At 41.3% G+C, this 18,615-nt stretch overlaps 1 protein-coding gene across 9 annotated transcripts in view; it reads left to right on the top strand.

Annotated features, from left to right (window-relative positions):
* LOC145974940 (agrin) overlaps positions 1 to 18,615 on the top strand; it is a 324,984-nt gene that overhangs the window by 287,436 nt on the left and 18,933 nt on the right. For 7 of the 9 annotated variants that reach the window (XM_083105057.1, XM_083105059.1, XM_083105058.1 and 4 more), the window contains 9 exons: positions 5,156 to 5,371; positions 5,713 to 5,954; positions 7,438 to 7,624; positions 11,758 to 11,855; positions 15,903 to 16,032; positions 16,367 to 16,600; positions 17,262 to 17,558; positions 17,798 to 17,947; positions 18,256 to 18,516. In XM_083105057.1, coding sequence (XP_082961183.1) covers positions 5,156 to 5,371; positions 5,713 to 5,954; positions 7,438 to 7,624; positions 11,758 to 11,855; positions 15,903 to 16,032; positions 16,367 to 16,600; positions 17,262 to 17,558; positions 17,798 to 17,947; positions 18,256 to 18,516 — 1,815 coding nt within the window. The remainder of the gene's footprint in view (positions 1 to 5,155; positions 5,372 to 5,712; positions 5,955 to 7,437; positions 7,625 to 11,757; positions 11,856 to 15,902; positions 16,033 to 16,366; positions 16,601 to 17,261; positions 17,559 to 17,797; positions 17,948 to 18,255; positions 18,517 to 18,615) is intronic. The other 2 variants (XM_083105060.1, XM_083105061.1) reach the window with 2 other exon arrangements.

The raw sequence follows: 18,615 nt of genomic DNA, 5'->3' as shown, positions 1-18,615 counted from the left end.
GGGGATCGCACGCAATAAATCATGAGAGCGTGTAAAGACGATATTTGAAAATAATAATCCTTGTAGCAGTATGAAATAAATCCACGACGCTCATCGGCGCACGATACGATCCATCTTCGTGGGGCTTAATAACGGCCAACGATGTACAAGGAAAAAGGAAGTGTAATAGAGATGTAGGAGGGCAAAGAGCGGCGGAGAGAAGTCGAAAGGAGGCAGGCGGACGAGCGCCGGAAGTTTACAAAGACGAACGTCTTCCCTTTTCGTTTCACTGTTTCTGCCTTCGTATTATATCAGGAACAATGAAACGCAATATCCGACCGGGGATGGTCTTCGAAAGAGAAGCGATGGGGAGGGCGAGAGGGAAGGGGAGAAGAGAAGACCTCGGAGTTCCTTCAGTTAGTTCTCCTCGGGCGGAAAGCCTAGTACAATAATGGGAGTTGCCCTTTTATCAATCGACGCCAGTTGCGATCCTTTTAAACACGCCGGAATCGATAATAAATTCCCTCGTAGTGTCCTCTCTCCCCTCCCTTGCCTAGCGAAAGCTCCCATTCGCGAATTTCTCACGATAAAATGAGAGGCAGGGGAAAAGGATGAGGCGGCTCAAGGCATGAATTTGAGAGAAGTGACGGTACGACGATAAATCAAATTAACTCTCGAAAGTTTCGAGACTTTTCGAATCCTCCCTCTCAGATACTATTTCGCGGTCGTGATTGGACGGAAACGAAGCGAGGAAAAAGAGCAGTCGGGGTCAAACGTCTGCACGTTTTTTCAAATCTGTGCAGGAAGATGAAAAACCTGTTTCTCGACAAAGTGGCGTCGTTAAGCCCGTCATAATTATCAGTTTCTGACATAAGCTACTTTTATTATTATCGTAAATGTAAGGGAAAATATAATCTGACGCTGGAAAATATTTTTAAAGTAATAAAAATATTTTAACAAAAATATTTTTATTACTTTAATAAAAATATTTTAATAAAAATATTTTTAAAGTAAAAAAAAATAGGACAAGATGCCAATATTTCACAAAAAAGAAAATCATATCGGATCAACGAATGAGTCCCGAGTAATCCCGTTATTTTTATTTTAATAAAAAATTTAAATTAACTTTCTTGTACAGAATTTTTATTTTAAATATTCGCACACACATACATTTTTTTACTATTTTAAATTTGTCGATATATTTCAACATCGCTTTATATGTCACGACATTTCATAATGACAACTTGTTGATTAAATTTTTATTTCTCCTTCTTCGAAAGATATTCTCTCAATATGTTTGCGAGTTTTTTTCTAACATTCTGTAAAGGAAAAAGGCGTATCTCTTTATCAAGCTTGATGCGTTGTTCCTCTCTGCTCGTGAAACGCAAGTCGCGCCCATCGCATATCCAGAGCCGAGGAAAAGGAAATAGACGCGCGCCTATTTTTTTCACGCTCGAACGTGCCGAAATAAGGGTCGACCGGGAAAAAGTAGCGCCGGCCATGAAGGAATGTTGGATTCCCGGGGCGTGGCGTCTCGAAGAAATGGATTCAACTAAATTCTCACACTCGTCGAGCTAGGCTGAACGGCGCCGAGAAGAACGTTAGCCCTTGTGGGGAGGGAGAAACTCGACGGAGTGCAAACCCGAGACAAACCAAATGCGTTTATCCACGATTCCTTTTGCAAACGGAGCTCAACGAGCCGGAAATTTCGGCGCGGTATCAGTTTGAGAAAACGATTTCCTAGACGTAGATGAGCGAGGCGCGGGACGCGTCGATAGTCGAGTGTTCGAGACGGCGAGGGAAAAAGGAGAAGTGACCCGTCTCGCCGGAAACAATCTTACGCGCGAAGGTGCACTAGTTGGCAAGAAACGAGCGGATGTAAGTAACGGCTGCAATCGGTTATCGATGATCATGTAAGTGTCGATAGCGGCGAGATTGCGCCGCACCGATGACAAGAACGAACGTTGTCGTCGTTAAAAACTGGCGGAGACAAACGCTGATACTCGTCCGCGCGGATTCGATTATACGGACGAAGAGAGAAGAGTGAGTGTATTGCTCATTATCTGAAAACCTTAACGGGTTCCTGTTCCCATGCTTGATGGCTGAAATATTACCACTATAAAATAGATATATTAATCGTGCCATTATATCACCGTTATATCGATCTAACGAAGTCGCCTGAAAATAATGATGGCGCAAACGCAATTCCGGGGACAAAAATTGTGAGAAAAATTCTCATTTTTACAAGAATTAATTATCGATAATCATGTGTCGATAGCAAAATTACAAAAAAGACGAAAAAAGGTGCCAAGAATGTGATCCTATTTAAAAATGAGCAAATGCAATAGGACTTGTATGTTTGGTTGGCAGTTCAAATCCAAAAAAATTTCAATATAAAAAGATACAAAAATCAACTTGCGATATAAACTGCATAATTTTAAATTCCAAAGCTATCATACTTTGACAGCTGCATCAATGTTAGTTGACAATCGCGGCCAGATATCAAGACAGCCACCGTTTCCGTGACTGATGCACTCATAAAAAACTTATCTTCAGAAGCAGGTGGCAATTTATCCGACTTGCTACACGGCTTAAATTCTGCCGAAATTTTACGTCATTCGCTATCTCGTAAATTGCGTCTTTTAGGCTGACATAGTACACACCAGCTCTTACGCATTTATATTTATGCGTTCCGAGCCTAAGTGACGCGAGAGGAGAAAGATAGAGGGATTCACAAAGAGATTTATACGCGACGAGGATGTAGGTGGATTGAACGGAAGCGGAAGACGAAGCGTAACATGCCGGAAGTATCCGACGGTGCTGTTAACATAAATCCAGTCATTGCTCTTTAGACATAATAATACCGTTATATTTGTGCGTAATATCGAACTATGTCTCATCGCGTCCTCTCTTGTTTTTCCTAGTTTCCCAGAGAGTCACGGAAGAGAGAAACATCGAGATATTTCTTGCGACACGATTAAAGGATACCGCGAGCGGAAAAAGAAGAAAATCCTGATGAGATTTTAGCCTCCCGCGGCTTTATTAAATGTTATAGCTCGTGTTATAACTTTTTGCTCGCTTGACGCGCTCACTTTTTATTTTTAATTGGATTTCTCGTTATTGTATTATATCTATTTAATACACGAGTTCCTTTTTTTAAGTCTCTGTCTTGTGAAAATATTTGAAATATGTAACTAACAATGTATACAAGGATTCAGCGCAAAGAATTTATCTCGCGATTTTATCATCTTTTCACGAGAAAGACGCAAATCTAAACTGGTAAATTCCTAAAGCTGCAAACGAGATGGAGATGATATTGATTCGCTCTGTTCTTGGATGAAGGTGACGGACAATTTACCGAGGCTTTTACCGAGCGCCGAGCGATTTTGAGATATTCCCGTTCGCAGTACTCGTGGAATGCAGGAGAGGTATGCGCGCACAGTATCTGCACATGAAAGGAAGGCGACTAAAAAGGATCGATATTTGCAGTTGCTTTAGCGGAAGTAACTAAAATGTAGACACTCTCGCCTTGTATGTACACAAGTCGATTGCGAGTGTCTTTCATATCGGAAAATCATCTCTAGTTGATACTCGATTCATCGATTTATCGAAAACCTTTCAAGACCTTTCTTGAGTAATTTTTTTTCAATTAATTTGCGATATATTAAATGACAATAATGCGTCCGTCTTTGTATTTTACGCGGCGAATGATATTTTGCTAAGATCACTGCCGGCAAAATTGATATTCCACGGTCGTCACTTCTTCTTCTCCGCTAAATTAGACGATAATTCACGTATAATATAAGGAATGTACGAGGACCTCATCAGTCACTCGCGTCGCGATACATCGCATTGCATCGTCTTTGCACACGTTCCATGGGAGATTCTCGTCGAATGGCAAGTCCGTCGTCCATACTGAAAAGGTCTTCCAGCGGCTTTCACGTCGTGCCACGACCCGATAATACAAAGAAATCCACATCAGGGTAATGTCGCGTGAAGTTAACGCGTCGGTATAGGTATAACCGCCCCCTCTCCGCACCCTCGCCCTCCTAGTGTTCGGATCGTGGTCGGTATTTCGATGAAGGCTGCAGACGGACGACAGAAAAGAAGAAGCGGGGTGAGAAATCCCATTAAGGCGGAGACCTTGAAAAGGACGATGACATTTCGTTCTTTTTTTTCTCTTTCTCTCTTTCTCTCTCTCTCTTTCTCATTCGATGCAAGTGATGAATACAAGAACTTCTCTCGATTTTACCTGAAAAAAAATCACATACATGTAACACGGGCGAAGAGGAAGAAGGAAAAATTTGTCTTAATCGCGAGAAGTTGTTCTGGAAAAGCCGCGATTATAGAATGATGACGATGCGATTATGAAATGACGATGTTTTTAATCTCTAAACGGCAGTGCAACGATACCTTACCGAGATCGATTAGTGTTAAGTTCAAACTGGCTGGTGCACAAGCACCGGCGAACCGGAGTTGGGTTGCGGAAGGGTCGAGTTTAGTCGCTCCACTGGACTGTAACTTGAGCTAACCCCGAGAAACACCATCACCACCGCTGTCGGTGGAGAAGTTGCCTCGTCAGCCGCCGGTATAAGGCACGAAACCTAGCCTGTAGACAGGAAACGGAATTCAACTTCCTTCCCTTGGTCGAGGGCGAAGATTAATCTCAATGCAGACGTATCTCCTCCACCTGCAGCCATATCTCCTCCACTCGACATCCCTTCCATCTTCGTCCTCTCATCCGCGTCACGTCGCACGGATTCTCTCGCCTCCCATATGCAAATTATATAATCCATAAAAAGGAGTCATAAGAAGGTCGTTTAAATTTAATCAACTTTGCAGCAGAATTAGCAGTGATTTCATAAATCTACGACGTAAGAATCGATCAAACGCGAATAAAATTTTCAAATTACGCCGATTATTTCACTACAAATTCTTATATTTATGAAAAAACTCCTATAACTGAGAAATAATAATAATGATAAAAAATATAAGATTCTTCTTAATAAATATAAACATAGTTAATAATTAAAAAGAAATGATTTTTTAATCAACTCTTCATATAAACACATGCACAGAAGCAAAAAGAATACATTCGTTATAAATTATTATCATAAATAATCACAAAATCACGCTATTAATTATACTATTAATTATGATCTAATCAATTTTTCAGATCCCTGCGGAAACGTCGAGTGCGTAGAACCGGAAATCTGTCAGCTGGACGGTTCGAGACAACCGGCTTGTCGTTGCGGGGAACAATGCGGCCTCGAATTCTCACCGGTATGCGGAAGTGATGGCAAAACGTATTCGAACGAGTGCAGCCTTCGACAGGAAGCCTGCCGGTCGAGATTACCGCTCAAGAAAATCTACAACGGTGCCTGCAGTTCCGGTAATACAAGATCCGCATTTGATCCGAAACCGATAAATTGAACATTGGAATATTCGGAAAGTCGTATATATATATATATCTTGCAAGACATTTTACGATTATGCGATTGTTGAACCGTAAAAAAAAATAAATGTGTAGAAATTAAATGTACATTTTCTAAGCATACTGATAAAATTGATAAGAATTTATTTATTCAATGAAATCAATAAATATAATGATTTTATATTAAAACAATATGACGCAAAATAAATTAATCAATCAATTTTTAAATTAAGCATTTGATTCCTAAAATATTTTGTTGAGGAACTTACAGTGAGTACGATTGTTTGGATATCTCGCAGGACAAAACCCCTGCGAAGCGGCGAAGTGCAGTTTTTACGAGCAATGCGCAATCAATCGCCAAGGGATCGCCAACTGCGAATGCGGCCCCGAATGTGAACCGGTGATGAGGCCCGTGTGCGCCCGCGGTGGGACCACCTACACGTCCATGTGCGAGCTAAAGAGACAAGCGTGCCTGACGAGGAGCAACATCGACGTGGCTTACGTCGGCACGTGCGGCTCCAGAGGACCCTGTTCCGAGAAGGTCAGTTTCGATTATTTGCATGCTCGACACGTCGGAGGGTCACATGCGGATGCTCGTAGTTTCCGCTTTTGCTTCCGCCGAAATATAAGTGTCAACGAAGTTTCGAAAATCGCGAACTATGGGCTCTTCTGTCTCGTTCTTATAACTGCATACTATATCGCATTTCATTAAATTTGATAGATCGATTAACCGATTACAGAATTTAAGGGAAACATTGATTATGCGCTACAATACAAATATAAATTTGTACAAATATTCTTTCATTTTGTACCTCTTGTGCAAGGTATAAACCTATAGATACAATATGTCTGTTGGCAAATAATCCGTCTGACTATATCGATTTTTTTCACTTGAAACTTGCATCATGATTGTTGTCATAACTAATATAATTAGTTTTTAATTTGTGCGGTTTTCCTGGTTTACCTCGCGCGCGTATTTTATAATAATTCCATATTTTAATTTTATATTTTTCTATCCTTTAAATTTTATATATTTGTGTTATAAGCTTCTTGCTGATGCATTTTTTTCGTATTAAAAGGAGTTACTTTTTTCTATTAATAAATAAATAAATAAATATTCTTAAAATTGATTTTGTTCAATAAAATTCAGTTATAAATAATCCGAATTAAAATGAAAATATTTCGACGCTGTAAAAGATTAGTATAATTTCTGTATATCGAAATTTTAAAGTTACCAATTGTTTTCGTAAGAAATACATAGATACGACTTGAAACGCCGCAATTTAGTTCGATTTAAGCTACGAACACTATTCGGTCTACAAAACAAGGTTTGTAATCGACGTCGAGTAAGCTCACGAAATGGAAATTGCTAGATGTATTCACCGCGGAAATTGGAAGGGATCAAGAGTCCGATGGAGTGCGGAGGGAATTTCCTCCCATTCGCTATTCCTCCTTTTCGATACTTTCTCGATTTTCCGCAAAATTCGAAAGCCCGAGGTGAGATCTTTACCATTTCGACGAGCTCCTTCGCCAAAAAGCAATTGTCGCTAATTGGATGACACCGCGCCGGGTATCTCCGTGGGAAAACTAGATACTGGTACGAAAAGGAAAGTTCTCTAGAGATCGAACTCGATGAATTTATCGAAAAACATTCGAGTATTGAACTCCTCGTCCTGCATATTTTTCTATCAATAGCTTTATCTCAATCTCGATATATTTTCGGGAAACTCTCCATTAACTGACTAAATCCTTCACATTTTTCTTCCTCCTATATTTTCCTTAGTTTAATTAGAAAATACTTGAAGGTGTGAATTTATGTATATGTAAAATTATAATTATAATGTATAATTATAAATGTATTAATAATTAATTATAAATGCATTAATTATAATGTAATGTTTAAAACAATATAACGCTTAATTAAAAAAATAAGAAAACTCGAGACACGTGGAATGGCGATAGTTTCTCGCACCGTGTAATGCAACGATGTTGTAAACGCATATGTCCGATTATTCGGTTCGCAGGTGTGCCAGTGGGGCGCAATTTGCGCGGAGAACGGCGGCAATGCTGTGTGCGAATGTCCGACTTGTCCGGCAGAATTTCAGCCTGTGTGCGGCGATGATGGCATCAGCTATAGCAACGAGTGCAAGCTTCGCTTGGAGGCATGTCAGCATCGACGGGAAATACGCATTCTGTACCAAGGATTGTGCAGTGAGTACCGAAAATAGATTTTACACGCGACAGCTCACTGTCGTTCTCTCTGTCTCTGCGAATCCGCTCGTCGCATTTTTAAAACCGGAAGCTCATTTACATGCATTGTTGACAATCTCAGATTTCAGATAATATTTGTCCAAAGGAGACTTACTTTTAGTAATAATAAAAATTATATATATGTATGAAAAAAATAGATATATTTTAAATATTCGAGATGAGAATGCACATTATTTATACGAGTTATTTTCATCAAAACGAATTTTCTTTTGTTGCTTTCTAATATCCTTCAGCAATGTAAGAGAAAGAAAGCACATAAAAGGATTAGATTTCAACAGAGAAAGTCTAATGCAATTTGTAATATTAACTTTTAATCTCAAATTCCTCGCACATTTCGAAATTTCAAATGTATTTAAATCTTCATCTTTCATTTCCCGATTGCTTTCTTTTGTGCTTTACTTAATATAATTTTGTATCCCATTCAATCGCTCGTTTCGTCGTCGTTGCGGAAAAAATATATTGCCGGCGAGTTAATCTCTTAAATAGGTTCTCCGCAAGGCACTTCAATTAATCACATCAAATTCTGGATTCCCAATCCGGAATGGGATTGTCCTCGCATGAAGCGCTCTCTTATCGGCGCTAATATCGAGCACGGAAAATAATTTCCAACTCGCGAGGCGGGGCGTTAAGAGAACAAATCTGTAATTTTAATATGCCAGAGTGGTCGGACAACGGGGGTTAATATACGGTCGCGTAGCCGCCGGCAGCAGCGGTAACTTAAAACTTGCTACGACTAATTTGAATATCCGGCCCGGGTAAATTGAATTTATAACGGATTTCTCTGAACGATCTTAAGTAGCACGGCGGCATGAAACTTGATTAACGTCGATGACCTCGCGTGTTTCTCTAGAATTAGGCATCGATCGACCGCACGCCCCCGCGCTTCCTCGCGTTCGATACGATGCGATAAAGCGCCGCGATCGTAAAAATCAGGTCCCATTGTGTTCGGTAGGAAAGGAACGAAACGTATAATTTGCAAGCTTCGTATCGAGGGATCATCTTGATACAAAGTAGATTTCACAATCCACAAATAAGATCTACCATTTGCCTCGTGGTGATTTAGTGCTTCGATTATTTCGCAAACGTATTGACCAAATGGTTTGAAACGATTATTCTATAAATAATAATTTTTTTTTAATACCTACGCGATCCCCAAATGTCGCGTTTGATAAAGTTATGCCTCGACCGCGGGTCAGATAGTTTGAGCGATATCACTCAGTTTCTTTTCTTTTCGTTTTCTCGCTCGCGATAGAAATTCCGGACGATATCGTAAACAACTTCATGCATACTGCACTCGACGATGCATCACCGCGGCTGCACGCGAACTCGCGCTATTAATCTTCATTTTATTATTTTCTACGATGCCTTTAATAACGACGCCGTGCACCCTCCGCCGATCCTGGGAGGGAGGGAGAAAAGGGCGAAGGAGAGATTTCATCGACCGTGTACTTTACGACGTTGGCCCCTACCCTGCAATTTCATTCTTATTAATCCACTCTCTCCTCTCCCCTCCGCCCACGATAATCTAGAATGAGCCGCTATCAGGAGCGGTCTCAAAAGGACGCGAATTCCTGGGCGATTTTCCGTCCTGTGCGTCTTTTCTTAGCATTCGATGAATATCACGCTCCAATCACCTTTCGTTCTACGCCTCATTTTGGTAAATCTTCTAATAGAACATGTACGATTCTGATAATGAGTCATAAGGTACATCTTTTAGCTTATAATGCATATAACTCAAATGCTATCTTTTTAAATAAAAAATTAAAATTGCAAGTACATGCAGTTTTTAAAATAAAATTCCACATTACTTTACGAGAAGCAAACACTTGCCAGATATGAAATATTATTTCATTTTCTCCGTAACCCGAGGGAACTGATCTAATTACAATTATAATCGGTGCGCATTAGTTGGATGTAAAATATTGTGTCGTTAAATATTATGATCAAGTTTCTTTGTTCTCGAGCTTGTGATAACGGCTCGCTTGTAAAAACGTGGGTATCGCCGCAATTAAACGGGGGAGGAAATCCTTCGTCCTTTACCGCCTCTCCCCGGTTTCATCCTTCCGCTCGTCTTTATGGAAATCCCTCGCGAATGAAGCGCTTTTCAACGCGAGACAAACGCACAACTCGACGTTGGCCTCCAGGATGCGATTGCACGATGACACCTGGCACTGTTCATTTCCAACGCAAATTCACGTACTCGCGCAAACATTTCTTGTTAGTCGTACGCAACGAATAAACTATGTAAAAAGTGTCCTAAAATCACCGGTGCGTATTTTAAAAACAGATGTGTGTGCGAAGAACGAATATTGAATAAAACCTATAAATTCAACATTATTTAAATACATTACTTTATAAATTTTAATATGTAATTTAGCATGCACTTGTATAAATATATATGCATGTATATTAAATTATATCAGTAATTATTTAATAATTATTATACAATTATTAATATAATTTAATATACAGTTATATAATAAATATATAAATATGAAAATATGTAATATAAATATAAAGGATGTAAGATAATATATAAGTAATATAATTTAATTATACCAGCGCATTAGCTGGGAAGATGAATCTGCAAATTTTTAGACGTACTCATGTCTCGCAGAGAAATAAATCGCAACATTCCTATTTGCATCTTTATTAAAGCTCCACTTGTCAACATAGCGCGGACAAGCGCGTCCGCTATCAGACGCGCAGATTTATCGAAAGCCCGTCGGCGGAAACGCGTTCAAACAGCGATCCCATCAAACCAGCTATCCGCCTCCTCCTCTTCTTCCAGTTCCGTCAACTCTCGACTGACGTTGTAAGGCCCCGAGAATATAAAATCACGTACTCGCGAAAGTTAGTCTAAACACAAACAGTAATTTCCATCACAAAAATCTGATGAAATGGGATGCCCGGGACGATGAGAGGAAAGTGATCCGCCCGAGTAGCTACCTACGACGCGATGGTACCGATGTGCCGAGGTTTACCGAACTTTCCTCATAACACACGTACCCGGCGAACGCGCCGAAAAGATTGGATCGCTTTTAATATCGGGGCGACCCACGAATCCGAAATTCTGGAGAAGCGAAAGAAGAAAGAACTGGATTTCCTGAGAGACTTTGGCGAATATTGTTGGAGCTCTTGGCATCCCATAATCATATGATCTCCCTATTTTTAAAGGTCTGCGTATCGAGCTGAAGAAAAAAAATTTCTCACATAATGTTCCGTGATACTTCGAGTTCGCAATAATAATTCACGTTATTCCAGTCACAGGGAAAACACTTCAAAGAATACGCAATCTTGTGCGCGGGGCGACTGATTTTCATTATCGCTCGGACTCTCGCGTCAGAAATCGAGCGGAACGTGTCGTAGAATTCGGTTTCGTGCGACGCCGGTAGCTCCACGTTGGTTGAAATCATATGAGTTGTTACCCCGCGGCATGCACGCTGCATATGCATGCGCTTCCTTGCGCGTTGCAACCCTCCTCGACCCCTTTACCCTCGTAGTCGGGTTGTTCGCACGTGATGATTCTCGTTTTCGAACCTCGTTGGAAAACGCGAGGAGAATTCTCTCTCCTCCTTCTTCAGCGAGCATCATCGACACGTTGAGATGAATCTCTCCCGAATTTATCCTCTCCCTCCCCTCCCTTCCACCCTCACATCCGTCGTGGATTTCAATGAATTCTAAAGATAACTTCGCAGACTACCAAGCCGCCGCCGCCATCGTTCTTTCCGCTCTTCCATTCTCCCTTGATTTCTGTTACTCGCATTTCGGTTCTACCCTTTGTCTCGTCCGCTTCCTCTCAACCCCTCCCGGTCGCCCCTTTTCGCCTGCAGCAGTGAAAATTCCACTCGAAACGGACGCCGTTATGCAAATACCCGCGAGAATCTTTATTAATGTTATCCTGAGGCGGTCAGAGGGTGGTTCGCCGCACGGGATGGTCAAGGGGTGGCGCGTGATTAATGGCTCGAGCGATGTCACGAAACCGAAGGACCGTGTTGGCCGAATCTGTGCTAAACCTATACCCAGCTGCGCGGTGTAATATAGATTCTTAATCGTCATCGATCTGTTCACAGATGGCTGCGAAAACAAGAAGTGCGAGTTTTACGGCCAATGCGAAAGCGACAGCGCTGGAGAAGCCAAATGCGTTTGTCCTTCGAAATGCGAGAGTTCGGTAAGTCCTCGTAGAATAATCGAAATAATAATCGAAAATAATATATCCAAATAATAATCGAAAATAATATACTCAATTAATAATCGAAAAAAAAAGAATCTGTGAATGTTTAATAATAATCAATTTCGACTTCTTTTTACGCGAAATATATTCTAAACATTTACAGAAATTATCTGGCGCATGTTAAAGACAAAAAAATATTCGCATTTCTATTTTTCCATATTTCCACATGTTACATATTAATGACGACACTGGACGTTATAAATGTTTGTTCTAATAAATAGTACGATCATAAATATGCCAAAAGAGAGCGTGCCGTGCATTATAGAATATTAAATCGACTGTTCAGGTTGTTTGGATTATTCAAAATTGTCATTTGCATTCGCACCGTTTCAATCGTCGAAATTTTATAAATGTCGCGTCCTGTCTTGTTTGTATTTCTACGAAAATATAATGTCGATGTGCGCGAGAGAAATGGCTCTCGATCCAAGGCTGACAGCCGCGCAGTCGCGTGCGGAAATTTCAAATTCAATAAATTGCTATGGGTACAAATATATATATATCGCACGTGAACTTGTCGCGTAGTTATTTTCAAATAAATGTTAGATTAATTCTCATTGCGAAAAAATTGATTCCTGGACTAAATATTCCTACCGTGTATTTTATCGAAATTAATAAATACAATTCTTAAGATTCTTACAAATATTTTACGCTCGAAAAATATTCTGTAAAAATTATAATAAAAAATATTAATAAAACAATAATATATATAATCATATTATATACATATTTACAAATCAAGCAAAGAGATAGAAAGTAGATAAATATTATACACATGTCTTTTAGGCCTGAACAATAGTTGAAAGAAAACAATTCGTCTTCACCTACGGTTGCATTTTCTATCAAACAATATTTCGATACATCGAGATCCATTTCGCATCGATATGTATATATAATTGGCGGAAATCATTCTGATTTTTCTGTCGGAAAGAAATAGATCGAGTACCATCACCATCGCAATCTCTTCATCGTTCCGAGATGCTCGCGGCGATTCGTCGAGCTAGGGCTCGCTCGTTAGCCGTAACCGATGTGAAATATTCATACGATGATGAATGCTCCGCTCGATGCACGTATATGTATTCTCGGCCAGCAGCGATGTTTTGCGTTTTTCCCAAGACCGTTCGATGTTACGCGCCGCGGAAGTTGCGCTTCGTTAGAAACACGCCGTGAGGGATGAGGGTGGACCGGGAGGAGGAAGAGGGAGATTGACACATTTGCATGCGCCATTTTCAGGATTTTCTATCAACGTTCCGTTTCACGTGCACGTGGGGAAGTTGGTTTATTACATCCCTCTTCCGCGGAATGAATGGCGTTTTCGTGTTTCATTAGATGGCCGACAATAGTCGATGACTCTTCGAAATGTCGAAAATTTCAGACGGCGAAAGCGCGATGCAATGATTCTCCCTTCGAGAAATAAGGGAATTGGTAAAAGGATTTTAATTAACATTTTCCCCCATGTTCGCGACTTTGTCGGGTGTGGCTTGATGAGTTTTATCTCTCGATGCGTGCTACGAGTGTTCAGCAGTAAAATCCTAAGTAAATTGTGACGAGGCACTGTCATTTATCTATGTATGATACGTGCAGGTCGAATACTGGTCGAGGCTAATACAATCGATATAAAAAGATCCTTATAAAATCGATACAATTAATATAAAAAGGCACCGCCATTAAAAACCCACAAGATGCGTATAATAAAAAGATTTCCGCGATTAAACAAGCTTTCAATAAATCGGGCTTTATTAACTCGCAATTTTCGAACCCATTCTCAGTCTCACATTATTTCCGTTAATAACTGTTTAATAGTAACGATTTGATGCGCGCCGATACATGAAATCCGATTCGCTTGCACGGAGCTTCAATTTCTGTGGATTTATTTGCCTATCTCTCGGATCGATTTCCGATAAATAATTTTTCGTATCCGGTTGCACGCGGATATTGCAATCTCTCTTTTCCTCTCCCCTCGCCCCTCCCCCCCTCTCTCTCTCTTTCTGTTACTTTTTCCCGGCCTGTCGCGGCGATCGCGCACATTCAGAATGGGAGGCATGTCGGTTCATCAAGATAGCGGTCCCGCGGAAAATTCAGCCGATCTCTCGATTCAGGTAGATAGGCGAGGTGGCACGGATTTCACGATTCGTGGAACGTCCTGCTGACGAGACGGCGAACAATTCCGAATTCCTTCAACGTGGTCTTTTCGTGGTCGTCCGTGAGGAGACGCGGACGGGAATAAGGGATGGATTCAACGTCGAGGAAAAGGAGTCGAGAAAGGGATTAGATTGGCAGGGGAGGGAGGGGGGGAGTTTCGAAGCCGTGGACGAAAGTCTCTTGCGGATGACTATCCCGCTGCTTTCTTCCGGAACGACGTCGGGAGAAAAGCCCGCTTTCGTCAGTCGGTCACGGATGCTTGTCGGCAAGTATCAGCGATCTCTCTAGCTCGCGATGGGAATTCCCGAACGTGTTTCCAAGATGGATAATACGGGATCAATTACGTGGCAGATCGGAGATTGCTCGAATTATTCAAAGTCCGGTATTTTTTCGGTATTTTTTTTTTTATATTGAAAAATTAAAATTACACACGATGTAATTTAAGCCGATAATTAATCTTTCATATTTCTCGTGCGAATTAATATTTCCGGATATAATAATGTCGGATATATATTAAACCGAAAATATTCGCGAGTCGATATCTCTTCGCGGCAGTATACGTAAATAATCGCACGATGCCTAAATCGCATTTAGAATTAATTTAGAACGATCTTATTACTTGCAACGTGAATTTAAGCAGATGGTTTTATTCAAAAGGCAGAACACATTGTACGAGGAGAACAACGCCGTGGACGCATTCGCGTACAATAATCTTCTTAATGAATGAAACACGAGCCACGAGTCCGCGCATGCACGCGGATTAACCTCAGAAAATGAGCTGACTGACGTCAATTAAACTTAACAGGGAACCATTAAATCGGACTCTCCCTCTCTCTGTCCTTCTCTTTCATGGCAGGAACTTCACCGCAGCCCGCATACCGGATGTGCGGATCTATTTTGAACGGGCGTAATAATAACTACCGTCTTTCTCAAAACGGCCAAAGCCATCCACGCAGATACCTTCCATCTTGAATTCCAAGTAGATAAAATGCTCTTCCTACGCGCATATGTCTATTTGCATAATTATATTATAATGGATGCTCTTACAGAGGAGAGAGAGAGAAGATGCAAATTACTTACATAAATTATCAATTACATTTGTAATTGTTTCCACCGAATAATTCATCGCCAATTAATTGCTCATTAATTATATTTTCAATACAATTCATTGTCAATTAATAAACGATAATTATATTTGCTTGATACAATTAATTAGGATTAATTACAAAATTGATTAAACGCGAATCAAGTTAAGCATCGTCGGTAAAGGAAAAGAATCATTTCCATTTCGTTAAGGAATAAATTCTCGTTCATCAATCGGATTTTACTGAAACACGCACAGCTGATCGATACAATCGTGACAAAGGGTGCACGGAACACGAATAATAATAAGCAAACAGGAGGAGTCGCGAATATGACAGCCGAGCTAATTAAGTTTTGCTCTTTCCTGTGTTATATTGCATCGCGCAATCTCCTCCTCCTCCTTCTCCCTCCGCAATCCCCGGCCTCGCCTTGCTGTCCATCAAATGCACCATGCATCCCCTGCGCAACAAGTGAGACACGCAGAGAGACCTCGTCTCTCACTTCCTCTTTCTCTCTTCTACCTCTAACTTTTACTTTTACTGCAACTTGCTTTGCTCTCTTCAAATTTACCTTTTCATATTCCTCTCTGTTGTAGCCGTGCACACGTTTCATTTTATTGTTTCTGAACAAAAATCCTCGTCACATACCAATGTAAGATAGAGATTTTACTTCGAAATGTAAAATTCCCTCTTCATCATATTTCGCACTTGTTATTTTTATAATCATATTCATGACTAATTATATTCGTAATCGTGTGTGCAGGTGAAAGAGCCGGCGGGAGCGGAAAAGGTTTGCGGATCCGATGGAGTGACCTACGATAATGAATGCACCTTGAAAAGGGCGTCGTGCATGAGCCAGACCCTCATCACCATTAGCTACGTGGGTGACTGCGGTAAGCAGCATATATTTCATGCGCTTCGTAAATGCGAGCTAATGCGATGAGCTCCGAGTTGCGCTGATACTGCGACCAGATAACGACAATCCTTTCCACTCCCTTCCACCATTCCACGAGAGCACAATTTTTATCGTACATTTTCATCAAAAAGTAAAGAAATAATAGTGATATTATTTTCTTTCGTCGACTCGCGCATATTTAAACATTATTTCATCGATATTCTTGCCGGGATTTGAGAGAAAATTTTTCTAAATGTTCCTTCTTTTAAAGTTTCGATTTATGTGCCACGGTGATCTATGTGGCTGAGGAGAGGAAACGAAATGTTTTCCAGAACTGTGCGCGAGGGTGAAGTGTGAGCACGGGGCGCATTGCGTGGCGGGTGTGTGCGTGTGCCCGAAGTCCTGCCCGGAGAGCAGCGGCGAGCTTGTTTGCGGTAGCGACGTGAAAACTTACCAGTCTGAGTGCGAGCTGCAGCGAGCAGCCTGCGGCAGGGACCCCAAGTTGCCGACGTTGCACGTCACGTTTTACGGGGACTGCGGCGACAGATTGGCCGTGGCGGCATTAAGTATGTTACTGAAATTATATAGTCTAGAAATTATATCGTCTCTCTCTTATCGCGCGCCCGCGAAATTCTCCTCGCAGTTAATTCGCGACTACCGGTTACTAGGTAATTAAGGCATACAATTTTCAGTAGCGAGTACGGTCTTAAGAAAATCATGGTACAAAGAGAATGAGAGAGAGAAATCGAGTATAAACCTTTTGCGAAATTTAATTTTAACTTTGATCACAAAGTTTGCAGAAGATCGGCTGTAGAACGGAACTGCCACGCGAAAATGCTTAACGTACCGAGCGTCTCAGATAACGTAATAGAAAGCCATTGCGGCTTGTCGACGGGTTTAAGCGTTCGACGTGTTTGACGCAACGCGACTCGCAACCCCTTTGAGCGTAACGCTCGAGGCGCGGGACGCACTCGTAAAGTTTCAAAGACGTTCACACGTTTCACACGTGCCTTCTCCATAATCTTGCGAAGTTGCTGCCGCCGTGTAACAGGTCGCGTAATTGAAAATAGTTTGCACAAAACGGTCGCAGCAACGAGAGCTTATTAGAACGCCGGGATACCCCTTAACGCTTATATGAAGCGCGTTAACCGCATGTCATTAACCATATGGCTGCCTTTTAACGTTCTAACAACGCTCGCAATAAACCCATCTAACCGCTTCTAACAGCGACCAAGTCGACACTCGCGGTGACTCGCGTGGCCACCACCATCGCCGATGTGACGAGCACACAAGAGCGCGAGGCCTGCAAGGACATTCACTGCGACTTCGAGGCGACCTGCGAGCTCGGGCCGGACAAGTTCCCCAGGTGCAGCTGCAGATTCGACTGCGCTTCCATCTCGCCGGAGAATATGCGGCCCGTCTGCGGAAGCGACCTCAGAATCTATTCTTCTCTCTGCGCCATGAAGATGGAGGCTTGCCAGAGGCAGCAGGAGCTCAGACTGAGGCCCCTCGATCTCTGCGAAGGTTGGGAAGCAATCGAGAAGACTCGAGTCGATTGACGAGGACGGATTTTGCTTCTTTCGAATTCTTTTGCTTTTCCGATATTTTAACAGTTCATCTTCCGCACTATTTCCTTGCTAACAAGCGATAAATTAGATTCTCGTTTTGATTGTTGCTTAAAAAATATATATATATGAAATTTAATAATTTATTATGCGATGTTAAGAATATAATTTCTACTATGACATTATATGCCTGTGCAGGCATGGAAGTCAAGCCTTGCAACGGTGACCCTCCATTGGTAGATTCCGACGGTAAAGAATACGACTGCGGTAGTGGACCAGAACGTAGAGACTGTCCTAGCAATAGTTATTGCCATCAGACGACACGATTCGCTCGTTGCTGCAAGAAAGGTCAGCGAGAAAAATCTTTTAATCATTTTATAAATCGATCAATATACTCAGCTATGTAATTTTATAAAATATCAAACATACAATAAAAAATAATATATTATGTATTATTTTTTCTCAAAGTATATTGATTTTTAAAAATATATTAAATTGAAGATACGTGGATATTAAAATCTCTAAGAAGATAAATATCTCAAATGTTTTTCGCAAAAGATGATTCGTTCAATCTCAAGAAAATTACGTAATTAAAAAAAATCAACGCGCAATTTTACGTATATCGAGTGACAGATGACAATTGCGTGCTCTTCCAGTCCTAGGACACCAGGTGCAAAAATGCGCGGATTCGTGGCACGGCTGTTGCCCGGACGGAAAGACCGCCGCCCTTGGCCCGGACGGGGCCGGCTGCCCGAGTTTGTGCAACTGCAATAGACTCGGAAGTGTGTCAGATACCTGCAACCCGGAAACCGGTCAATGCGAGTGCAGGCCAGGTGTGGGCGGCCTTAAATGCGACAGATGTATGCCAGGTTACTGGGGACTGCCGAAAATAAGCGAGGGCCATCAAGGATGCATACGTAAGATTTTCGAATCTGCGCTCTCCTGCGATAATAGATTCGTCATGGAATTATTTCGCACAGATACAGATACATGTGAAACGATACAGAGCGTCCTAT

The sequence above is a fragment of the Camponotus vicinus genome, unplaced genomic scaffold, assembly GCF_025532165.1.
Source record: "Camponotus vicinus isolate PSW18456_S1 unplaced genomic scaffold, iyCamVici1.0 SCAF_7, whole genome shotgun sequence".
NCBI classification, from domain to species: Eukaryota; Metazoa; Arthropoda; class Insecta; order Hymenoptera; family Formicidae; genus Camponotus; species Camponotus vicinus.
Note: the sequence above shows the minus strand (reverse complement) of the source record. Positions and strands in the feature narration are given on the sequence as shown.